The sequence below is a fragment of the Panthera leo genome, chromosome C1, assembly GCF_018350215.1.
Source record: "Panthera leo isolate Ple1 chromosome C1, P.leo_Ple1_pat1.1, whole genome shotgun sequence".
Lineage (NCBI taxonomy): Eukaryota > Metazoa > Chordata > Mammalia > Carnivora > Felidae > Panthera > Panthera leo.
The window spans coordinates 82,335,838-82,362,774 of record NC_056686.1 but is presented as its reverse complement, the minus strand read 5'-3'; the positions used below and the strand labels follow the sequence as shown (position 1 = coordinate 82,362,774).

The 26,937-nt window shown below is 35.9% G+C and overlaps 1 protein-coding gene across 1 annotated transcript in view; it reads left to right on the top strand.

The window, feature by feature from the left end:
• DPYD (dihydropyrimidine dehydrogenase) overlaps positions 1-26,937 on the top strand; it is an 858,821-nt gene that overhangs the window by 614,113 nt on the left and 217,771 nt on the right. The window contains exons 17-18 of the mRNA XM_042952991.1: positions 22,108-22,228; positions 23,066-23,185. Coding sequence (XP_042808925.1) covers positions 22,108-22,228; positions 23,066-23,185 — 241 coding nt within the window. The remainder of the gene's footprint in view (positions 1-22,107; positions 22,229-23,065; positions 23,186-26,937) is intronic.

Sequence of the window (26,937 nt, the reverse complement as noted above, 5' to 3'; positions counted from 1 at the left end):
CTGGAGAGGTTCCAGTTCTTAAAGCATCTTAAGTCCTAAGTTTCTAGTCATTATACAGTCAAATTTAGCAATAACTTGTAGGAAAAGTCTGCATCTTCAAAGACAGACAGAGAGAGAGAGAGAGAGAGAGTTCCATAATAAGCTGAATAAGCCAATTTTAGCAATTACCAAAGAATTAACAAGAAATTGTAAGGGGAAAGTAAATCTACAAGCGCTGAGACTTAGATATTAATGAGGGATATGTCCCAAGACCTTCTCAAATCCCTAAGTATCACTATAATATATAATTTTCCTCATAAAAAGCAGTAAAGTATAACTGAAATATTTAAATGATCCCTGTAGACCCCTAATGATTCTATAGAAATGGAACCAAAGTCATTTATAATGCTATTAACATAAATTCTGAATTGAGCACTGGCTGAAACATTTTCAAACATCACTTTTTCTTGTTTCCCGTATAGAGCATATGGTGTACTCATTTTTGTCTGAGTCACCACCAAATTTATCCAGAACTTCTATTTTCTAAGATGCATCAGTTTTTAAAAGCTATTTCACTTTTTCTTAATGTCCATCGTGAGAGTTAGCCATTAGGTTTCTTCAGGGGTCACTTTCCGCAAAAGTTTTTTGATCAGTTAAAAAATTATTTTGTACATCTAACTAAAGAAAAAAGAAAAAGAAGGTCAAGGTTGCACTTCAAGGTAGGTGTTAGCTAGAAAAGCTCTTGAAAGCTCAGCTTATTCCTAGCCAAGTGATTCATTCATACCACTCTTACTACGTGATCCACATTTCTTATAAAATTAGATATTAATTAATATATGTCCTATGGGATCATTCACAAATTGTTGAAACTAAATATGAGAAACTTACTGTAATATGTGGTTGTCTTCTTTAATTCTTCTTTTGTGTTTTTTAGTGTATCCATCAATAATAAGGAATTTACTTATTTATTGACTGTGCATTTACAGTTTATTTTCTCAGAACTTGTAGTTTATGTTGTTGCTTATGAGATGCAAAGAGCCCAATAAATGATAATTATTTAGTCTCTGTCACATGGTGCAGCACTACCATCATTGGTTAATGACTATTCTGAATTGTGTTCGTGCCCAAGCATGAAGACACAGTACTTGACTTGGAGCAAATGGAGCTGCCTTTATGAAAGAGAACTGAACAAAATGGTCAGACCATCAAAGACAGAATTCCTGGTTCAAAATGTGCCTATAATGGTGCTATTTAGTCTTACTTTGATATTACTACTACCATTAATATATTAAGTCAGTCAAAACTAAATGCATGTATGAGAAATGTTACATAATTTTATTTTATATATGCACATTTTTATCTAGCTGTTTCAATTTTTTTGGAAACAATTTGGCCCTTTAAAGTAAGTTGTAAAATAGACACAGAACTGTCTCAAAGACCTCCTGTATAGACATGATGTGCCATCATTTTAAGGAGCAGCTCAGACCTCAGAGCTCCAAATAGCAGAGCTAGGCAAGAGAAGTGTATGTCTCTAGACAGCTGATGTAGGCCCAGAAACACCAACCGTGTTCTCAGTGTTCCTAGGTACACAGAAAGAAGATAATTAACAGTGATTATCTCAGAAGCATCTCAGATGGAATAAAAAGGACCTGGAAATATAAAACTTGAAGATGAGAGAAATAAAGCATTCTTTTTGCTAATGTAAAAGTTCCTAGATAATAGATAGATAGTAACAAGAATAGTACATTAGTACTGTGGAGTTGTATTTCTCTGAATTCTTGCTCTAGCGTAAGCATTTTATAGCTTTAAGTAGAAATTTAATCAAAGTTATTTTCTTAATGAAAGCACAGACATTCAATTAATCTTATATTATCCTATATCTCTGTCTGAAAGAGAAAAACTACCCATTATTCTTAAGCCACTCTAAACAGATGGCACTATTATTTAATTTGTAACAAAAACCAAATGCCATAGTGCTTTGGAGGAGTTAATTCGATTTCTTTAGTCTAGGCTTCTTTAGCCTGCCTGCCTTTTTTTCTTCCTTTCTTCCTTCCTTCCCTCTTGTGTGAAGAAAATCTGACTATCTAGCCAAAACCTATTTGAACATAAGAGCAAACATTTACAGCTTTAACTCTTAGTGAATGGCCTCATATAAAATGTAGCAATACATGGTTTTGCAAGACATTTGAATCATGCAATGTGGTTGGTGTAAGTGAATTTCTTGGTTAAGAATTAGCCTAACTTTTATAAGCTTTCTACCAATTTCCTGCATCTGTTTCTTATTATTATGCTATATATAAAACTGGGTAATAGAAATAGGTAATGATCATAGAAAATATATCATCAAAGTATTTTCTTTGGAGTCACATCTCATCTAAGGCAATAAATATTTAGTCAATGATTAGTACCTCTACAGTGCCTATCTTGTACCAGTATTATGGTTGCCTCTACTGATGATATTGCATGATGAAAAAATATGTATATGGCCCCTGACTTTGAACAACTCAAAATCTGTAAGCAAAGAAAAAATTTAACTACATGAAATGAAAATAATTTTAAGCCACTATGAAAGCAAAGGATTTGTGTTGGTCAAAGAATATACATAGAGTTAAATGTGACTTCTTCAGGGTTAACTTAAGCAACCCATCTCCAGTGTACCAGTCACCCTTTCTTTCTTTATCCTCTCATCCTGTTGTGTATTTTTTATTACCTATTTGATATCATATTACATATTTATTCATGTTTCCTTATTGTATTTTCCACTTGAATGAAAACTCCACGAGAACAGTAACTTTTTCTTATTTACTTGTAAAACTCCAGCAACTAAGAGAGTAGGTGAATAAATATTTGATAAATGAATGAATGAATAAGCGAGTATCATCAAATAAGGAAAAGAACATTGAGGCCAGGTTATACAACATGCGGCCCACTACTATGCAAATAAATTAAATTCGGCTGATGATGTCTCATCATGTACCATGGCACAGATTTTAATTATACAAGTTCAGATCTTTATTAAGCAAGAACTATATCAATGAACAACAAAAAATTATATTGAATAGACTGATCATTTTTATAATTTTTTCAGAGCTGCTCCTAACTTATTGATGTGGAACTCACCCTGATTTACAGCTAGGAAAATCAGTGTATTTTTATGGTTTTGTTTTATATTGCATCAGGATGAATTACAGGACATCTAATGCTCAAATAGTTATCCATTCCCTGATTAAGAATTAAGAAACGCAGGAACGCCTAGGTGGCTCAGTTGTTTAAGAGTCTGACTCCTGATTTCAGCTCAGGTCATGATCTCACGGTTTCTGAGTTTGGGCCCCACATCGGGCTCTGCACTGATGGCATGGAGCCTGCTTGGGATTCTCTCTCTCTCTGTCTCTCTCTCTCTCTCTCTCTCTCCCTCTCTTTCTCTCTAAGTAAATAAACTTAAAAAAGAAGAAAACATCCAACTCTTGGTTTCAGCTCAGATCATGATCTCACGGTTCATGAGTTTGCGTCCGAGATTCTCTCTCCCTCCTTCTCTCTCTGCCCCTCCCCTGCTCATGCTCTATCTCTTTCTCTCAAAATAAATAAATAAGGTTTAAGAAAAAAAGGAAGAAATATAAGTAAAATGTTCTTTGTATTTTAAGATCTTATATTCATAATTAATAATAATAAAAATTATGCTTAAAGTTTGCGTTTTAAATTTTCCAAAAGTAAAAATACATTGTATGTTTTTGGTATTGCAGAAGTTATGGGAAATATAAAAATGAAAATATCAATTATCAAAACTCACAAATATGGTATAAGATATTCTGTATAAGATATCCTGGGAATTATTTTATGTGTGTGTTATTTGTGTTTTAAATGTAGAGTAAGATATTTATCTAGTGTGCCATTCATGCATGGTGACTTAAAGATATGTTAGTTGCCAGCCGAATGCTCATCAAGCATTGCTTTAATCCAGGATTAAATACTAGAAATAAACAAGGTTAGGAGCGTACATTTGTAACCATGATTACATCCAAAAGAGAAATATACATGATTTTGATGTAAATATAAATGGCTCTTACCATTCTAATATGGATAATTCAAATTATGACATAATCATAAAAGTGAACTTATGCAGGATTCAAATTGGTAGCAATTCCATATCCTAAAATATATTTTTGTTAATGCTATTTGCTATTCATGCAGTCTTCACAAAATTCACATTTACAACTATTCTACTTTTCCCTTTTTCTTTAATAGCTGTTTTAGGCTATTAAGTCATCCTATCAAATTGCCCCAAACCTAGGAAATAACACTTAGAAGTTGTCTTTTATTCAGTTGGGAAACAATTTCTTTAATTTATCACACTTTAAACAAATTGTTAGCTTTAACTAAATGTGAAATAAAACAAAGACATCCATTAAAAAGCCCCTTGGCATGAAGAACAAATGCAATAACATTAAATTAAAATTCATAAATGATAACTTTTTTTACAATGATTCACTGTGACATAATCACAATGTTGTTCAGTAAAATTTCAGCAAATTTCAAGTAAATGTAAATGTATAAAATAAATATATAATTCTCAGATGATTGATAAGAGATTACATTAAGGATGCTTTACAAAAGCAAACCTGTATTTTATGTAGTCTGACCATTTTTTTTCTACTTAGTTGTATGTAGTTCTGTTAACTTTTCTAACTAACGTATCTTTGGAAATTTATAACCCTACCGATATTTTTTCAAAAATTTTTATCCTATGATCCAGTTATATAACAAATTATATCCACTTCTTAATCTATTTAGTAGGTTTCTATGAAACAATGAAAATCAAAATATATATAAAATCTTAAGGAAAGTTAAGTGAACAAATCAGTTCTCTCAAGGGCTGGAGCAAGTGTGTGTGATTTGAATGGGGAATGATATTGTGGATGGAGGGAACAATATTAATAAATTCAGGTATAATAGTTACACAGAAGTGGGCTTATAGGACTGTCTTAGCATTCGATAGTGACAGATTTTGGCTGCGTATCATGGTTTATATGTATAAAATAGGTTATTGTCTATTTTGTAACCATTTTAAAACACCTGTGTGGCTACAGTGTAATAGCATTATCATTTTATCCCTTATTTGGGATCTCTGTAGAATTTAAGGTTCAGGAAAATTCCATTATCAATAATATTGGCTTAAATTAAACATTGTGGAGGAATCAAGTTATACGTGTGCTATCTGAGGAAAGATCCATCCATGAGTGAGGCATGGAAGCTGTATGGTGTGGAGGGAGAGGAGGGGATGTTAAAGGCTGACTGTTGGATTGTAAATGGGCTCTGGTCTATTTTGCATCAACTGACAATCCTGTCTCTTTCGCCAATTGCTCCTATAACAACATACAGCATCATAAGTTTTTACTAGTGCCAGGCCAAGGGCTATTGACTACTGAGATAGTTGTATCTTCTAAATGCCTATTTTTGTTGGTTTGCTTTAAAAAAAATTTACATTTTACCTATAAACATAGTACCTAGCAACAAAAGCAAGGGGATTATCATCATACGGGATTTAGCCCAACATTATTTATAATAAAACCTGGAAATAATTTCAAAGTGAAAAAATTGAGAAAGTAAAACAGTACATATCTATATGATGAAATATTTTATAAATATTAAAATGACATTTCTAAAGAAGTTTAATAACCTAGGGAAGGCACATGATATAAGGTACAAAAGAATATAAAACTGTAAAAATGCTAAGAATTAAATTTTAAGGAAAGTGTATTCTTACTCAAAGAAAACAGAAGGAAATATACCTTTATAAAATTTTTTTGTAATGTTTATTTATTTTTGAGAGAGAAGAGACAGAGCACAGTGAGGGAGGGGCAGAGAGAGAGGGAGACACAAAATTTGAAGCAGGCTCCTGGCTCTGAGCTGTCAGCACAGTCCAATGCGAGACTCAAACTCACAAACCATGAGGTCATGACCTGAGCCAAAGTCAACACTTAACTGACTGAGCCACCCAGGTGCCCCAGAAATGTACCTTTTTAATTTTGCTGTTGTTTGATTGCTTTATTATGAGTGATTTTAATTTTTCTTCTTTATTCAGTAATTTTTCATAATTATTACAAATTATTCTATAATAATTATGACATCTTTGTATAATCAGGAAAAATTCTTAAAAAATAACATTTAAAGATTTAATGCAAGATATTATATAAATTGTATAACATAGTTTTTCTCTTTCAGTGTAAGGCAAAAATATCTGATTTTAATCTATAGCAAGATGGAAACAAAATTTGTATGAATATGTTGATTCCAAATACTGTGAGAAGTGGGGTCTACTGTATCTCTCACTAGGGATAATTTGACATAAAAGAAAAACCTAGAATGATTTAAGCACAATTAAGTTAGTATGTGTGAGAGCACTTGGTAAATCATTAAGTATTTATTAGTATGCTTGTATGATCTAAATAACTTCTTTGATTCCTATCTATGCTTGTAATTTCAATTATATATGTAATTAATAAAGTTCATTCTTTAGATCTCAGATCATCATTGACTCCACCTTGTAAGAATTCAGAGACACTGTTTAAAATACAACCTATTTCAGGGCATCTGGGTGCCTCAGTTGATTAAGCATCCGACTTCGGTCCAGGGCATGATAACATGCTTCATGAGTTTGAGCCCCATGTCGGGCTCTGTACTAACATCTCAGAGTCTGGAGCCTGTTTCAGATTCTATGTCTCCCTCTCTCTCTTCCCCTCCCCCACTCACGTCTGCTTCTCTCTCTCTCTCTCTCTCTCTCTCTCTCTCTCTCTCTCTCAAAAATAAATAAACATTAAAATTTTAAAAAAAGAAATACAACCAGGGCACCTGGGTGGCTCAGTCAGTTAAGCATCCGACTTCGACTCAGGTCATGATCTTGTGGTTTGTGAATTCGAGTCCCTCCTCAGACTCTGTGCTGACAGTTCAGAGCCTGGAGCCTCCTGCTTCAGATTCTGTGTCTCCCCCTCTCTCTATCCCTCCCATGCTCATGCTCTGTCTCTCTCTGTCTCTCAATAATAAATAAACATTTTAAAAAAATTCTTTTAAATAAAATACATCTTATTTCTTTAAAAATGTCAGTCTCTTCACCCTCACAGACATGTATGTCCTCATAAAAAAGACATAATGTCTTTCACTGTCAATTAGTTCTAATTGTATAAATTATCTATAAAATGATAATTGACACATATTTGTTGCATACACCTTTTATGTCAAGCAGAGTTCTAAGATCTAGTAGTTTCGTTTAATTTTACTGTTTATTTTCTTTGACCCTATGTGTCTGCAGATACTAACTTCTTAATCCATTACAATCTGCCTTCCATCCCTATGATGTCTAGCCATATTTACTCATAAATTGCCAATGACTCTAAGTTGTATAGTCTATTGCCTACATTTTAGTTCTCATCCTACTTGATTTCTCTGTGGTATTTTGTATCAAGATGTACATCCACATCTCCTTTATTCGAATTTCTCTTTTCCTCTGTATTTTTCCTGGTTGTTCTCTTCTCTCTCTGATCATTTCAAGGATTTCTACACCTTAATATTAATGATCTCAAGGTTTAAGTCTTTTTCCTTCTGTCTTCTCATCCATTCACAAGACTCCAACCACCATCAGCATGTGAACAACTCCTTAGCTACACTTCTAAAATTTCTCTTAAGATCCAGATTCCTGTTATCTCTCAACCAGATTCTTTCAGCTAGATGTCCTAAAGGAACTTCAAACTCAATGTATCTGAAGCTCATTTATTATTTTCTCCAAAAACCTGCTTCTCTTGTATTTCCTCACTTGGTTCATGAAATTGCTATCCCCCACCAATGGCAAAACACAGAATTATTCTTGATTTTCATTCCCCAACTCCAATTTCTTGAAAATTTTTAATATTCTTCCTTAAAATGAACTTGAAGTTCTAGATTTACACTTGCACTCCTTTACTTTAGGCCTTTCCTCTCTTTCAGATTGGTCTCCTAGCTTTCACTGCCTTATCCTACTTACCTCCACAGACATATATGGAATTATGTTTCTAAAACATGGATCTAAACATACAACCTTTCATGTTTTCTGTTGCCTAAAGGATAAGGCACAGAATCTTTAGGAAGCTGACCCAAAACTTTATCTGAACTATTCAGCCATGTCTCCTGCCTGCTCCCTTCATAGGTCATATTTCTTTTTCCTATTCCCATCATGCCATGAATTCCCATTTTTAGAGTCTGTTCCTATATATTCCTCATTCACATATTACTTCACAGACTTACTCCAGCCTGTGTCATTTTGAGAATCCTTCAAGATTTCAAACTATAATCATCTTCACTATTGTCTCCCCCTTCCTACACAGACACACACCCATGCACACACACACACACACACACACACACACACATGTGAGAAGTAAATTAAAGTAATCACTCCACCGTTAAGTTCCCATTCACTTGTACACACTTCAGGTTAAAGCACATTGTTTGAGGTTGTTTTTATGTCTGCTTATTATCCCAAAATGAAACTATTAAGGTGCGCCTGGGTGGCTCAGTTGGTTGAGCATCTGATTCTTGATTTCGGCTCAGGTCATGATCCCAGAGCTGTGGGATTGAGCCCCTGTCGGGTTCTGCACTGAGCATGGAGTCTGCTTATGATTCTCTCTCTCTTTCTCTTTCTTTCTTCCTACCCCCCCCAACTCTGCTCCTCTCCCCTGCTTACACACTCTCTCTCAAAGAAAAAAAGAAAGAAAGAAAGAGAGAGAGAGAGAGAAAAGAAAAGAAAAGAAAAGAGGAAAGAAAAGAAGAGAGAGAGAGAGAGAAGAAACTATTTATAAAGGCTTCTTCATGTTTAGTTGCAGGGTGATTGCAAATGTTCAATAAAAGACATTGGTTAAGATTCAGTAGCTTTGGTAGTCCCACAAATCCCTTGTCAGAAAAAGGATAAAGTAATAAGGAATAGAATTATTTATGTCACCTTTGTGCTGTCAACTATTGCATGGTAAAATCTGGGAATATTAGCAACTGAAAAGGTATGAATAAAGTCATCTTTGTAATGTTGGACTTTGCTTTTGCCCAACCATCCAAATACCTAATTAGGTGCTGCTGCATCTAGTTGTTAATTACATAACCCAGTAAAGTTCACTGCGGTATGCTGGTTTTTAAGTGAAGAAAAAAGGGCAAAATTTTAAACTGTCTAAATTTAGCAGTCCTTTGGGTACTTTTACATTTGTTGAATATTGCAAAAGTAAACACCCATCTGTTTTTAGTGCTAATATGATTTTGTATATCAAGCAGTTTGAAGATTTTTCCCCCATGCAAGCTTCATCAGCTGTTTTATCAACAGTGTAGGCTCCAGGCACTTTCGTAAAGTTGAGTTGGGATAAATGAAAGATCCTTGTCAAATTGGTAATCATGAAAGTATTCAGAGTGAAAGGGAGATCATATTTTAATTTAATTTCAGTGCCTCAAGATATTTTTCCTTATGGGCTATATTACCATTCTCTGTTTACAAATCCATCTTTTAAGAAATCATAGCTACTCTTAATACATTTCAAATCAAGCTTTCCAGGATCTGGGTGATATATCTCACTTCTTTCTGCAAGAGTGTCTTGAATTATATGAGAGCTTTCTCATTGTGACACACTCAAATGCTAAATGATTTGTAGAGGGATAGAGATATATTGTAATCCCAAAGTCGTTTATATATTCTATTGAATCGGACAAATTTTAGTGCCCTAAGTGGTTATAACTTGATTGTAAGTTCTTTGAGGACAAAGTTGCAGCCTTACTCTTTTGTAATTCCCACATTTCATGGAAAGTTTCAGGTTAATTCTTAGGTACTAAAGAAAAACTGACATTTTCTTACTAGAAAGTCCATGAATTTAAGGACTTGTCATACCTTTCTAAAGGAAGATGGCCAGTGGCAATATATTGTATACAAGTTGCCACAAAAGCATGTGTCCTGGCTACCTTGACCACAATTCATCGGACCAGATATTGTATCCTGAGCAAAAAAAAAAAAAAAAAAAAAAAAAATGGCCACCTAGACTAAATAAAAAGAGGTCAGCAGCTGTCAGGAAGTATGGTGATATAACTCAGGCAATAAAGTCACTATATAGTGGATAGTGGCTAACTGCATAATTTAACAATCTTTTTTTGGGGGGGGGTTGTTTTTATTTATTTTGAGAGAGGGACAGAGAGAGAGAGAGAGAGCACATGAGCGGAGGAGAAGAGAGAGGGAGAGAAAGAATCCCAAGCAGGCTCTGCACTGTCAGCGCGAGCCCTTCATGGAACTCAAATCCACGAAGCATGAGGTTAATCATGACCTGAGCTGAAATCAAGAGTGAAATGCTTAATGCACTGAGCCACCCAGATGCCCCTAATTAAGCACTCTTAATACAAGCAACAGAAACAATTCTGGCTGTCAGAAGTGAAAAGATGATTTATCAGCAGCTACAAGATGTCTTACATAATCAGGGAAGGCAGGAACATAGGCTTTGAAAGGGGGCAAAAATGAAAGGGGTGCAGAGAAGGGGCAGCAAGAATTGTCCAGCTTAAATGCAGCCTCTACCAGTGCTGGTATCTCCCACTACTGCCATTGTTGGATACTGTCAGGAGACACTATACCCTACGCCACTACAAATAAACCTTAACCCCTTTTCTGGTTGTGAGATTACAATTTTGCCTGGAGCTTTATTTGGCCATGCCTAGATCACTTCCTTATTTTTAGTTGCCAGGGAGTAAAGAGAGGAAAACTCTCTTCAGTGGATTACGTAGTGGGGACAGCTTCTGTGTCCTACTGTACTTCATACAGTGGGAATTTACCACAAAATAGAAAGGGTATGACATAGGAAGGACAGCCAAAAAAAAAAAGAATTTTTCTGTTTGTATTGCATCTTCTGTTCTGTGTGCTTGATTTTGAAACATACGGATTTTATAGTAGGTGTTAGAAAAATTGAATCGGAGGACCAAAAAGGCAACATGTAAAAAATGAGAAAGTAAGTTGAAGTAGAAATGGAAAAATGCTGAGAAATAAGAGCAGATTTATTGGTACTAAGGAGTTTCTAATCCTTAAAGCAATAGATGGCAACTCTTAAAGGAACAAGAAAGTAAGAGCTGCTCTTTGTCACTGGCTTCTCTGGTGAGTCACCAGAGCTACTGTGTATGCTACAAGAGAGTGAAGGCATCCCAGACCCTAGAAGACTGGCTCTTCCTCTACCAAAAACATTTCACTTACTGTCTTATATCTCCATGTACACTAGTTATAACCCCCTGACAATGGTGGGAACCTTGGCATGGTTCCTTTTCTCAACACCAGAAAGACTTTAAAACAGAGAACACACACACAGACACACACACACAAACATACACACATCTTATGATAATATACTCTTATAAGCCATGTACTCTTATAAATAAATAAATTGGTAATGATTAAGCTAGGTTCTGATTGCTCAAAATTTGGGGTAAAATCTAGCATCCCTGAATTTTATATCAAGAATTTGTAAATATCACACTTCAGAGGTCATGTTTAATATCTTCCTCATCCCCCATTTTCACACAAAGACTTTTCAATGAAGTCACCCCACTTTTAGTTATCTCCAAATCCTTTGCAGCTCAAAGTGGGAAATTAGTCCACAGAGCTGGGAAAACAAACAAAGGCCTAGATATTTCTTTCTAGCTCTTGCAGCAGCCGTAGGAAGAAATCCCTTAAGGAACTGTACCAACTTGTTATGGATGAGTTCCCCTTAGCTGAAACCATTCATTGCCAAGGGATTGAGGTTTTCTCCGCTACATTATTTAAAATTGCCTCAGCAGTAATTCCTTCTTGCTTAGATTTCATAAAGTTCCCAGGACAGAAGCATGACTTCCCTAGACTCTCTTCATCCTAAATGTATCAGCATTGTGGGTGCTTCAGGGCAGAAGGCTGTTTTACACTAGTCTCTTCCCTGTGTCACTTAATCATTCACACCAATGTGGGATTATAAAGATAGTGAAGTTTTGTGCTTGTGGTTGTTTTCTAACTGTAGCACTGGAAAACATAGGCTAAGTGAATAGACCAACAGATGTATAAAATATCAATTGTTACACTGTTTACACTAATGCTTTGCATTAAGAAAACAAATGACAAGCTGCCTGAAGTCTGCAAAGAATAAAAACTCCTTATTATACACTTAAATACTCACTTGCCCTTATCTAAAATGAATCCATACACAGTAGTGCAGGCAACTGCCTGCACTTCATTACCCACTGAAGTCTTTTTAGTGTGTTCTGAGCAGTGATTGGGAAGCCTGCTGAGTTTCAGTTTGGCTCAGCTGGTCCACAATTTTCAACCCCTACTGGTGGTATCAGCAAAGCATGTGCATAGCCTATTTCTCCATATATTAAGATTTTCCAGGTTACACTGTATAACCTCATTAATAAACAAACTATGAACAATCACTTTTTGCATGATAGATAATACTAGCCTTTGAATTCACAGAAAAATAGCAACTCATATATAAGGAAAGATCAAGGTCTTTGGCGGGGGTGGGGGGGAGGTCAGTATAAATAATTCTAAAAAAATCTATTTTCAAAAATATTCTAAGGTTTTTAGTAAATAATCTTTAATAAAGAAGATTGTAAAGTATCTTATTTTCTGTGTACTATGGCCAACGTATTGTTCTCGTAAAGCATTTGTGTGCCTGAGAAGACAGACATATGGAGCCTGTGTCAATCTAGATTTGGGAGAAAAAGAGGATGATAGAAGCTAATACAAGAGAAAATGAAATGGAAATATCCAGCCTAAACAAAGGAAAATCATTGTGAATCCCATAAGTGATCAACAAGTCCTGGATCAATTATGGATGCAAACAGGGCAACCACAGGTCAATTCAGGCAGCTGTCAAGACTCAAAGAGGTCTAATCCAGAAAGAAGTGGGCAAGGGATAAAATGCAGAAATGCAATAATTCAGACAAACAGAATGGATTATGAAAACAAAAGCAGACTTTAGAATAGGGTATTGGAGACTCAACACATCTGGAAGAAGTTTCCAGATGACCTCTTCATGTTGTTATTAAGTGGGTTGTCATTAATTGGCTTTATCAACAAGAGACATGGAACTAGGGTAGGAATTAGTCTATACACGGATTTACCTGGCCATACTGCCTTGATGGGTAGACCTGGCTTTCAGACGCATGGTGTAATCTCCTTTATCCATGGACTTCTGCACAGTCATTCTCAATGTTCCACATCACAGTGGTAACTCAGCAGGTTTGGAAAGTAGGTATTTAAACTAATCTTTAAGAATATTCTGAACTGTCTAGACAGAGGATACCCATCATTATGCCCTACGATGTCCCTTAAAGCAGTCTTTTTCTAGAAAAAAAAATTAGCCATGCTTCTTCATATAGGGTACTTTTTTACTTGGAAGCATGTATTGGCCATTGTTGTCTGGACTAGGCTTGACTCTTTCAAAGACCATCCAGGAAAATTGGAGTTAAGAGATTTATTTGGGTTTAGCTTAGTTTTCTTGAGTATCTCTCAATGAGATACCCTGGGGTATATGGTCAAATTAGTTTTCTTCTTCCACTTCCTCAGAATATAGCCTAATCCTATCACAGGGAGATTTCCAAATCCAAGTAGGGAGTTGGTGTATCAGTTGAGGCCTCCAGGAACCAGAGACATAGAGGGAATTAGGAGTATGAAACGCCTAATGAGGAACAATGCCTATGAAAGAAAAGGGGAGGAAGTAGGACTGGGTAGGGGGAGCAGCCACACCCCAACAGAAGTATGAGAAAAATCTTTGCTAGCCCAATGGGGAGCTCAAGTGCAAAGATTGGCACTAGAAGAATCTTGCCTTGGATAGAAATGGCTGAGCCCTTGTACCACGACTTTGCTGTTGTTGGCTGGGGACTCCTCATGAGGAGCGTGACCTCAGCTTCAAACCTGCAGCCAACCTGAAGGTGTAAGCAGTTAGAGGATGTCAGCTCACTACACTGTTGGCGACTGGGCTTGAGTCTTTTCCTGAAGAGGATATAAATGGTGTATGCCTGCTTCTGCATGTATTTGGTAAGAACACTTCAGATCCTAGTTAAGTCACCTGAGCATATCCACACATCAGTTTTGGTGAAAGGTTATATGATTACTCAGTAATTCAAAAAGTTAACCCCTTAAATTAATCTGAGCTCTTCTTCTTCCCCTTCTTTGTCCTCCTTCTCCCCTTCTTCTTCTTCCTCTTCCCCTTTTCCTGCCCTTCCCCTTCCCCTTCCCAATGTCCTCATCCCCCTCCTTATTCTCCTTTTTTGGCATTTTGGTATCATATGGGATTCCTGGAATAGAGATATGAGGCATTTACACATTAAGATAACAATAGTATTGTGAGGAAGAGTCTCCCTAAGACACTCACTGATAGAATAGCACATGGAACTGTGGGCAGGAGATGTTCATTGACCCATTTTTTGGGCAAGTACATCTTTTCCAGCTTCATTACCATGGTGACGTAATGTGGTGGGTTTCTAATTTAGATTAGCTAGTAAGACCAAGATAATCCTAGGAAATCTGAATCTGACTCCCTGGGGACAAATTGTGGAGGGGAAGATTTGAAATTTTAGAAGTTTTAAGAGCTGATCTCCATTAGCACTGCCAACTGGGAGTAAAGAAGTGAGCTGGTGGAGAGGTAGCCAGAGAATCAGCGGGTCATCAGAGGATAAAAAGAAAGACTCAAAGAATATTTGGCCATTGGGAATTATCAAGCAGTATATGGCAATTCTTGTCCATTTGTTAAAAATTCAAGCTTCTGAGACTAAGTTTGTGGTAATAGGAACTCTTATACTAGGAACATTAAAGGAATGGGACATGAAAGAAATGCTGTCTGAAAGGAAGAGAAACAGCATAAACACTGTCACAGGAAATGGCATTTAAAGGACTAAAAAAAGAGAGGCGCCTGGATGGCTCAGTTGGTTAAGCATCTGACTCTTGATTGCCACTCAGTTCACGATCTCACGATTCATGGGACCCAAGCAGGGCTCTGTGCTGTCAGCGCAGGGCTCCATGTCACGAGTCATGAGATCATGACCTGAGCCAAAATCAAGAGTTGGAGGCTCAACTGGCTGAGCCACCCCTAATTCTTCATATTTTAATTCAACACAGTGTTTATGGTCTTTAGTGTCTCAGACTCTATGTTAGGGGATCAGATACAAGAGTAGGATACACCCCTTAAAAGACTAATAGTCTATTAGAAAGAAAAAAAACATAAATGGATGATGGTTAAATATTGTGATAAATGAAGGAGTAAAGAATGTTATGAAAGTATTTAAAAGGGAGTCATTTACTCATCTGTCCTGTACTGAGGTAGGATGGGAGGATTGGTCATGGAGGGCTGCCCTGGGGTGTCTATCCAAGGGACAAGAGGTGAAACATTCTGCATAAAAAGATAACAAGAAAGAGAGGCCTGAAGTGAGAAACAGAATGGAGAAGGCTTTATGTGTCTGGGGAGGAGAGAACACACAAGCAGCTCTATGTCATCTTCAGCTTAAGGCACAAATAGAGAAGAAAGAATGTATGTTACATATGAAATGTTTTATACACACATACAGTGCCTGTATATATACTCACATTTTATATTCACATTATTTGTTTGTTTTATGTATTTCCCCCCCTAGGTTATGAAGTATTTTTTGTTTTGTTTTTAAGAATAGGGATAGTAGGGGCGCCTGGGTGGCTCAGTCGGTTAAGCGGCCGACTTCGGCTCAGGTCATGCTCTCGCGGTCCGTGAGTTCGAGCCCCGCGTCGGGCTCTGTGCTGACAGCTCAGAGCCTGGAGCCTGTTTCAGATTCTGTATCTCCCTCTCTCTGACCCTCCCCCATTCATGCTTTGTCTCTCTCTGTCTCAAAAATAAATAAACATTAAAAAAAATTAAAAAAAAAAAGAATAGGGATAGTATATTATACATTTTGGATCACCATTGTCTAACATGAGGTATAATGCATTTGTTTATTAGGTTATCCTGGACCCAATAAATTTATATTCCATTTTCTTCTCAGTAAGTAGCAATAAGAAAGTCAGTGTTAATTCATGCAGTGTGAGCTCTATGGATTCAACAGTATTTGTTGAGAGCCTATTATGTGCCAAACCCTGTGCTACAGGCTCTGAAATAATCTGAAATGAGAAAGCATTAATATCTCCTTTTTTATACTTATATCCAGCTTGTATTTCATTTATATGTCTGCCTTTTTTTTCCTACTAGACTCTGCTTTCCATGTTCCATTCATCTTATTCTCCAGCACAAACCAGTTCAACGCCTTGTGGTCAATGAATATTTGTTGAAAAAATAGAACCCACATTGCCTAGAATACCACCAGCGTTTCTTTTATTTAATTTATATTTAAATGCCCTTAGAATTTTTTTAATGTTTAGTTATTTTTGAGAGACACAGAGAAGGGGAGGGGCAGAAAGAGAAGGAGACAAAGAATCCGAAACAAGCTTCAGGCTCTGAGCTGTCAGCACAGAACCCAACATGGGGCTTGAAATCAGGAACCGCGAGATCAAGACCGGAACACAAGTTTGACGCTTAACCCATTGAGCCACCCAGGCGCCCCTAGAGTTGTTTTCTGTTTTTTGTTTTTTAATTTTACAAGAAATTTGTGGCTGTATAATTTACCTATAATAAAAAGAACACATTTAGGTGTAGGGTTTGATGTGTTTCGGCAGATGTCTACACCTGTGTAAACATTATAGTCAAGTTATAGAAAGTTTCCATTACCCTCCAAAAATTTCTTATGCCTCTTCCCACTTAATCCCTCCCCTGCACCCTAACCCTAATCCCAGCAACCATTGCTCTGATTTCTATTAGCTTACTTTGTGTGTGTGTGTGTGTGTGTGTGTGTGTGTGTGTGATTTCACAGAAATGTAAGCATACAGCATTTAAACTCTTGGGTACTTCTCTAACTGAACATAATTTGTTTTAATTAACTATAAATTGTTCCAGGATTCAGTAGATTAATTTCTTTTTATCACTGAATAATATTCTAACATGTGGATATATAACTATTTGTGTATCCATTCACATTTTAATGAATATTGGGTTGTTACCAATTTGGAGCTTTTTTGAAAGAGTTGCTATGAACAGTCATGTGCAAATCTTTGTGTGGACCTGCTGTCATGTCTCTTGGATATATAATTAAGAGTGGAATTTAGTGGGTGGATTGTATGTGCATGCTTGCTTTTTTTAGGAAATTACCAAATGATTTTCAAGGCGATTGTATCATTGTTAGAATTCTTAAGTCAGGAAAACCAGTTCAAAGAGAAGACATACTAAACCATACATTCATTTAAAACATCCCATTCCCGTGCACAATCTTTGCATTTAGTAATAATTCTACCTGGAGTAGTTAACTCTTTCTGTTCTATTTTATTGACATAGAAGGATAAATACATCATGTTTGCCTATTACTCTGAAGCTACATTTACTCTTATAAGTATAAATGAAGTAGAAGCCTTTTATAGTTCTGGTTTACAATTGATGGCTGAATTTCACTTTAGGGAGCAATTTTGTTAAAGAAGATGATGGTTTAGGACATGATAATGGGAAAGAAAATTAAGAAGGTGAAATAGATACTCAGATTGATCTTCTGGGCCCTAGTTCTCTCTGTCAGAGAAGTGGACATAATAAAAATGCTAGCTACTTCCTAGCATTCATGTGAATTAAGACTTAGGAGTTCCTTAGTGGAAAGCATTTATAACTGGTAAAATTTTTCAGTGAATTCATTGAAACACCACCTTCTAAGAAAGCCACTTTGACAAGAATTGTACAGAGTTAAAATTACCAGGTAAATTGGAGAGAAATGTTTCTCAAAGTCAAAAATTTCACTTGTAATTTAGCTTATCAAGACATTCTCACAATCTCATTCTCTAATGCTTGTTCTTTTGTACAGGGCATGAAACCAATGAGATTTGATGCCCTAGGAAATTGGTGGAAATGCCTGTCCTACAATGGAGAGGTCATCTTAGGGGTCTCAAACACAGCAGGGTATATCATTTATAGAACTCCTTTTATATTTAACTAGAGACATGCTAGTTACTAGATTAAAAAGTATTATCTTACAGCCCAGATAGAAAAGTAAGCTTTAAAAAAATTTTAAGCTTTAAAGTCACAAGAATTAGAAATTGCTATCTTATGGCCCAGATAGAAAATTAAGCTCTAGGTTTGCCAGGGGGGCTCAGTCGGTTAAGCGTCCAACTCTTGATTTCGGCTCAGATCATGATCTTGCAGTTATTGAGATGAAGCCCCACATTGAGCCACACCTGGGGCTCTCCGCTGACAGTACTGAGTCTGCTTGAGATTCTCTGTCTCCTTCTCTCCCTGCCCCTCCCCCTCGCACAAATATGTGCCCGTGTGCTCTCTCTCCCTCTTCCCCCCTCAAAATAAATAGGTAAACTTTTAAAAAATTAATAAAAAAAAAAGAAAATTAAGCTTTACAAACAGTTTTTGATGTAAGCGGAAACAACCGCAGCAAACAGTCTACTCAGCGCTACATTTTCCAGTTGCAGTTGTTGTTGTTTGGTTTTCATAAGACCCTATTCCAGACTGTATCAATTGCCGGCAGACACAGGGCTGCTCCCCATTCATGTTGTCAAAGAGGCCAAAATTGTCTCTAGCATACTTTCTTCCTCTCTTCAGCACTTCACAGGTTTGGGCTGGTAGCTTCTCACCTCATGCAGTCCCCTCAAGAACACCATGTGCTTCCCTGGGCTCATCACTCATTCCTTTAAGGGCTTCAGTGATTTCTTCTCTTATCACACACTTCCATCACAGAAAAATTCCTTCTGTTGCCTCAGAGTTTTCTCTGTGATCACATGAATAACAAAGGTGTTGATAGGGGTTGAGGAAGTATACATGCAAACACACACAGTTGCTGTGGGAGAGATTGCAAATCGTGGTCAGGGATGGGTATCATTCATATCAATATGAAGAACCAATGAAGTCCTGAGGATCTAGGTAGACTTTTTATGGATCAGGCAGTTTTAAAAGTTAAGCTGTTCTTTTTTTGTATCATTATCCATTATTTTTCTTCAGAATTATCCCAGATTTGCAAGGAAGTCTTGGATCTCACACTTTTAGGTATTATCTATCAGAAAATGTACTCAGGTTTTTCTTCAACCTAGACATAGTCTATATTTTGATGGCTATATAAAGAAATCATTGGAAAATGTACTGAGTTTTTATTCATTCTTCTTTCATTGACCCAACTATCTTTTGTCTGCAATGTTTTGTGCCTAGAAATAGAAAAGAAGTGCAGAATTGTTTGATTTTCTTTCCTTGTGTTGGTGTGGATAATGTTAATGTCCCAAATTGTCTGAAATAATAATGCCTTTGTGTATTTCCTATCCTGAAGATTTGGGGGGACGGCATGAGAAATTGTCTAAAATTTATGCATTTGAGATTTTTATTTATTTTTTTAATTTTTTTTAAACATTTATTTATTATTGATAGAGAGACACAGAGCTTAGCCAGGGGAGGGGCCAAGAGATGGACAGACACAGAATCTGAAGTAGGCTCCAGGCTCTGAGCTGTCAGCACAGAGCCCGACGCAGGGCTTGAACTCACAAACTGCAAGATCGTGACCTGAGCCGAAGTCGGATGCTTAACCGACTGAGCCACCCAGGCGCCCCTAAATTAAGATTTTTAGAACTGCCTTTAATTGATGACACCATCTGATGTTGTCACTAGAAAATGAGAAGGTCAAGATGCAGAAACACTATTAATTTATGCTTTTAGATCTCAAATATTTAATATCAAATTGTGAGGAAACCAGGAAAGTGTGAATAGTTACAATGTGTCCTTTAATTCCCCAAAGTGTGCAGGTTCATTTTATCATATTATTAGCCTCACCACACTTGTAGTTTTATTAGAACATTCCCTGTTACACCTGTCAAGCCAAAACTTAAATTTACTGACAGTCATTACTTTTTACAATAATATAAGGCAGAAGTTGTTTTTAAAATTTCCAGGTAATCAAATTGTGTTTTAGTTGGGTATGAGAATTACTTAGCAGCTGGCTTGGCTGAGTAAGAACACAAGAAGTATCTTAACGCCATGAACCTTGCTCATAGAAGTATAGGAGGGTCAAATAATGGTATCTCAAAACAGATGATTTAAGTAAATAATGGTACCAGCGGACAATATGTTTAAAAAAAAAAAAAACACTGAAAAACTTTGAAAAAATTCCAAATTGTTAATAAACAATGTGTAAAAGACATTCCACGTATTCACTTAAAGTATTCAACTAGTAAGAACGAACAGAAAAAGAAGTATGACAGATGCTGAAAGTAAATTATAAAGACATGGTGGTCAATAGTATCGAAAGCCACTTAGAAGTCTGTATCAGATTATTAGTGTTTACGCTATTGGAACCAAATAATATTTTGTATTTGTTTCAGTAATTCTTACCAGGCTACTTTCCATGTATTATGAAATTCAAGTGATCTTTAAATTATTGTCAAATTCTATCTTAAAAAGAGCTTTCACAAAGGACATGCAATTCATATCATCTAGAGTTACTGTCATTTCTAGGCTAAGTCCCATGGAAATTCATAACTTAAAAATGAAAGTCACAAAGATGCAACTGCCTTCATAATGCCAATGCAGCGGTTATAAATATTTCATGAACATTGCATGGGCAGGGGCAGATCTCCATTTTCATGAGTTAGAATTTGTACAGCTAAGTCTCCAGATTTTACTATTCATAATGCACAGTATGCCCTGTAGAGCATTCCATATAGTGCTTTTTTAATATTTATGTTTAATGAAGAAATTACTGTTCTGAAAGAGAACAAACCAAATCACAGATTTTTTTGTTAAAATTATGAGTTTTGCTGAATAGAGACAGTAACAATCAACAGAAATTACCTCATTGCTGTATCTTACTTAGCACATAAACGCATAACTTTTAGAGTAATACAAAATGACAAATCAAGACACATTAACGTAAGTGAAAAGGTTCTTTCTAAAGGTTATAACATTAGAAATCTCATCTTAAAAGAATTTGAAAGGTTAAAATGCAAAGAGCAACTTTCTTACATATAAAAATACTAATTACAAATGATATACTTGCCTGCTGTTTCATACTTTAAATATATGTCTGTGTTTTTCTGGGTTTTTCTTTTATTCAAAAAACATTTTAACTTGCTAAGATAATATTACCAAGCTCAATAATGAATTGCTATTGCATATTTTAAGGTAATTTATCAAAGTGCATTATCAGTACCTGTCAGAATAAATTTTGCACTAAAAGTAATAAAAAAAGGACTATTGTGTGTGTTGAAATCAAAGAACATTGCCACAGCTAAGTTATTTTCAATGGAAAGGATAGGTGATTGCCCTCTAAATGATACTTGTCCCATGAGAAAATAGAAGCCTGAAAAATCACAGGAAACAGGCACAGGAAAATGTCTATTCCGTGCTTTTAAAAATGAGCATTTGATATTTTATTTCATTTTTGTCATTGATCAATTCTTTCAAGTAGATCAATGTTGAAGAGTGCTTCACAGATCTTGGTAACATTTACAAAAGTAAACTAAGTTCCTTATCAGCTCATGTATAATCCAAGGCTGAATTATTCTGTATTAGCATATACTATATATCATAATTAGATTGATTAGGAAGTCACAGATTTTCTTTTGAATATATTTCAAGACTAAGTCTTCTAATAATGAAAACAATAAGCTTCAGATGTAATGTCATTCATCTGGGAATCAGCAGCTTAAGTATTTTTTATTAGGTTTAGGCCAATGAGGTCGCTGGAAATTCTGTAATATTTACTGAAATTACCACCAGAAGTTGATGTTTTACTCCTGATATTATTTAACTGGTAGTGGAAAACACTTTTTTCCATTTGGTTCTTTGTAATTTTATTTTCCAAAGGCTCCCTTGAGGAATTTAACCTTTATGTGATGAATTTGCAGTTCACTGGAAGTGTGTTAACCTTAGTTCCCTAATGAGTCTAGGTGTAATACTGAGGCAGAATTGAGAAATATATCATGTAGCTCATTGTCAAGTTGGATTTGTCTTGCACGTATCCACTTTGCTGTTGTTCCAGTACACATTTTGATCACAATTTTTTAATTATGTTCTATATTTAACTGACCTATTTGAACAGGATCCAGAGCTGGTACGGAACATCTGTCGCTGGGTTAGGCAAGCTGTTCAGATTCCTTTTTTTGCCAAGTTGACCCCAAATGTCACTGATATCGTAAGCATCGCAAGAGCTGCAAAGGAAGGTAAGAACTAGACTTGCATCAGTTGTCTAGTTATGGAAGTATGGGCCTGAAGTATGTAGCCAGACTAAAGTATATCACCATCCACAAATATATGTGTATATCTTTGTCTAGAGTTTAAGAAAAATACTAAATTGAGCACTTCATCTCACAAATGCAGTAGATTCACACCTGGACTCACGCTAGTAACTGTACTCCAGACTTTGGCCAGGGAAAACAAGAACATTTATAATCTTTCTTGATAAACACCTGCTCCACACACAAAAAAATTATGAAACAAGACCATGGTCACAGCAAACCACTCCAAATAAATGACCATGTAATGTAACAATCCAGCAATAGCGTTTGAACATTCAATGAAGTTAAAAAAAAAAAAGATACCAGCTTCCACAATATCAAATTTCTTATAAGTTCCCTTTCTATGTGATAGGGCCTAGTACACTGCCTTAAACATATGTTCAATAAATACCGATTGAACACATAAATCATGCAGTCAGTGAATGATTTTATAAATCATATGTGCTGTGCCCTATCCAATGGAAGTTGCATCTTGATTTGCAAAGGTATTGCGAACTACCTGGAAAATAACACCAAACACAAAACATTTGGCATCTATAAATCTGTATAAGAAATGGAAAAATGAATTGGTGGTAATTAAAAATTTGTGTTTCTAGTATTTTAAGCATAATGGTAGGAGTGAAATTAGTGAAGATATCTGAGGGGAGGAAACGTTCTTAAGAGAAAGTAGAGTGTGCATTTTCCTGGGTTGTGTGGGTTTGAATGGGTTTTGACCATTGTCCCTTTCAAAACTGCAGGTAAATGATGAAGTGTTTTTCATAGGTGGTGCAGATGGCGTTACAGCCACCAACACTGTCTCAGGTCTAATGGGATTAAAAGGCGACGGCACACCCTGGCCAGCAGTGGGCATTGGGAAGCGGACTACATATGGAGGAGTATCTGGTAGGTGTTGCCCTCTGCGTGCATTTTGCTTCCTTGAAGGTTGCCGAAAAATCAGAGGTCATGTTGCAAGCAAGTGTAGCATGTCTTTTACGATCCCAAATTCTTATTACTCATTGCTGGTCAAAATTCCTAATAGTTATGACAGATGTTACAGATCAAGTGTGAAGGCTCAAGTGACTGATAGCAGAAGATAAGAGAATATCAAGATAGGGTCGTGTGTGAATTCTATTCTCTTGTATTCTACGCTTTCCTCAGAACTTCTCATTGTCACAATTGTCTTGTCACTTATTAGTAAAGGCTAACACTGGGACCAGCTAAGAGAAAAAAAACATAAGCACCTGATTATATCTTTTTCATAGTCTGAATTTTTCCCCACTTTTCCTAGAATTTTGAAATCTCCTATCTTCAAAAAATTTGCTTTCATAACTGTCCCCCAAAAATTATTGAAACTGCATTTGTCGCTTTAGGTAAGAAGACATTTGCAGACCTCACACCTTTGCATATCTTTTCTCATCCTCAAACACTTGCGTTTAAAACAGAAACAGAAGTTTTAATCCCAGTGTGTCGCTCAGTAAATTTGCCCTGTGCACTCTGTTGCTGTGACAACATGAACTTGGTCTTGCAAAGACAATGCTGTAAGGTTCTTGACTGTACTGGTATGGGGATTAGTCTCCTTGGTGATAGAGACAGTGGTAAATATACATAATATAGCAGTGTCCCACTGTTCGAGAAAAGCATTGCTGAATCAGACCAAAATATCCTTTTCGAAGAGGCTAGATAGACACAAATAAAGCACTATCCATGCTGAGGTATTATGTTTTGAAAGCGTGAAGTATGTCTATGAGCCATGATTTTTAAAAATTATATTCTGTTTTTAATTGAATGCCATTCCCATTCCCATAGTGTCAGAAAGAGGAGAGCTGACGAGAAGCTCCTGCTCAGGGTCCAGACACAACTCTCTTTTATCAGGAGCTATCAAACAGAGCCTTAAATATTATTGTAATGCAGAATAACGTGGACTGCGTTAGCATGTGCAGCAGAAAGAGAGTCAAGAGACTCCAGAGTTGGGCTCTAACGTGCACTATGTTTTCTGTCAGCCCATTTCAATTTTTCCAGCCTGCCATGTTGACAGCAAGAGAATAAAGGAGGTCACAGAGGGTGCTGAACATTAAAAATTAATAAAAGAACTATTGCAGTAGTATTTTATATAAGTAACACCGTTCATGTTTTCTCATTTAAGCTGCAATTTCTGAATATTCTCCCATACTATAACTCAGTCTAATAAAACTACAAAATTACAGCATTAGAAAAAGTCTTTTGTGTTGTAGTCTTTAAGCATACACATACTGGAAATTATAGCATTACCTGAAAACAAGTTCAGCTATACCTCAGGGCCTGTTAACGTTTCCATGAAACTCTATTTCTAAGATTTATAAATTCATATATAAATATTCACTTGGGCTATAAGCTCAGCTAAGCCTGGGTGGAACTTTAATTTTAAACAACAAAAAGTCCCTAACATTTTTAAGGACTTGTACCTCATTTCTAATAGGTTTTATATTAAGTCCCTTCACATTAAACAATCTGTTTTGAAAACAGCCTTTCTTCATATGGACAAAATTGATAGAATTTTCTCCTTTAAAGCAATGTTTGCTTTAATTTAAAGGTAATAGAATCTGAAAAGCGGTTCAAACAGGCAATAATAATATATTTTAGTACAGAAGCAAGTTCTATAACAGAGTACCTTCAGAATGAGTTATAACAAAACCTAGCCTAGCAAAACTGTGTTAAATATTAATGGCTTCAAATTTTAGGAATGAGGGAAATATCTAAATGGCTAAACACCATTCCTAGTTTTATCAAATATAGCTGTCAAGACTTCAAAGTCTGCTTCAATATAGAATATCATATAAAATATGCCAGATATTTTTGTATGATTAAAAAAATTACCACAGCACAGCGCTAATACTTTCCCAAGTATTCTCTCACAGCGCTAGAATGTCTACTTTTAGAAGAGCAGCTTGAATCACAGATTTGTTTTAAGTGAAAGCTAAAAAGTATTAAATTTTGGATCGCCACCTGAAATACAACTCATACTTACCATTGCCAGGGAGGAATATTTTTCCCCTTCAATATTCTCTAGCTTTCTATTCTGTCTTTATTATTTTTTTCTCAAAATAAGACTGCTGCTGTTTGACATGAAGGTTTTGTTTTGTCTAAATGGGAAAATAATCAGGTACTTGAGGTATTGCACATGCTATAGAAAAATGGTCACATTTCTGTAATGTCCTGTTAAAACATTAGCTAATAAGGGGCAGTGACTAGCATTGGGAAGACAGAGGCTCAGCTAAGAAATGTCAGTTGAATTACTTCAAATATGATTAGTTTGGATTCTAGAGTAATTTATTTTTTTAAAAATGTTTATTCATTTTGAGAGAGAAGGAGAGAGCAGAGGAGGAGCAGAGAGAGAAGGTGGAAGAGAGAGAATCCTAAGCAGGCTCCATGCTATCAGCACAGAATCCAACACAGGGCTCAGTCTCCAAAAATGTGAGATCATGACTAGAGCTGAAATCAAGAGTTGGATGCTCAACTGACTGAGCCATCCAGGTGCCCAAAGAGTACTTTTAAAGCAATGCTTTTCAACCTTTGGTTTCCAACTCATGAGTGGAAGTTTAATTAACTGTAATCAACATTTTAAAAAAGTCAAATAAAGGGGCGCCTGGGTGGCTGAGTCAGTTAAGTGTCCAACTCTTGATTTTGGCTCAGGTCATGATATCATGGTTTGTGGGTCTGAGCCCCACATCGGGCTCTGTGCTGACCGTGCAGAGCCTGCTTGGGATTCTCTGTCTCCCTCTCTTTGCCCCTCTCCCGCTCATGCTCTGGCTGTCTCTCTTTCTAAGTAAATAAACAAATAAATAACCTTAAAAAAATAAAATAAATCAAATAGAATAAAAAACAATGTCATAGTGCTTTGCACACAGATGGTATAAACATTGCTCAAACCTCTTGTTCAGTATATGTATATTTTTTATATTGTATTTATATATACATATTTCTATACTGTACATATATACACACATGTATATATGTATATTTCTATACTAGGTTATGATGTATAATTCATATTTTATTATGTTTAATTTCAAAAAAGTTGGAAAGCTACTGATTAGAGGATGTTCTCTTTATTTAATAAAAGAAGTCATTAAGCCTCTAGAAGTCATTAAACAAGGTTACTTGTTGCAGTTTAAAATTTTTATCAAGAGGGAGAGTTAGGATCTCATTCTAAGATCTCGTCCTTAGCTTTGTTATTTTAGAAAATGCTTTTTTACAACTCATCTATAGGTGAGTGGGTGGCATAGGGGGCAAAACATATGAACCAAATTCATAATGGAATGATTTATAAACCTGAATTTCAATTGGAGAAATACCTGGCAAGATTCATGGTCTGTGAGTCCATTAAAGGTTGAATTATAGAATTAAAAGTGATTTCATAGTGAGAACAGTATCAAAAGAAAGCTTATTCAGTATTTATAAGGGATATTTTCATGAAACCAAGATGGCTAATTAAGTTCTTTACCGGACAATTATTTCTGTCTAAATTACTACCTTTTAAGAATCAATATTCTCTATCTCTCTTTGGGCAGTAGAGACTTTACAGTGCAAGTTGTTACCACCTAACTGTCCTTCTTCTGGAATCCGTGAAAAAAACTTTTTGAGTAGATTATTGTTTTGTTTTGTTTTGTTTTGTTTTC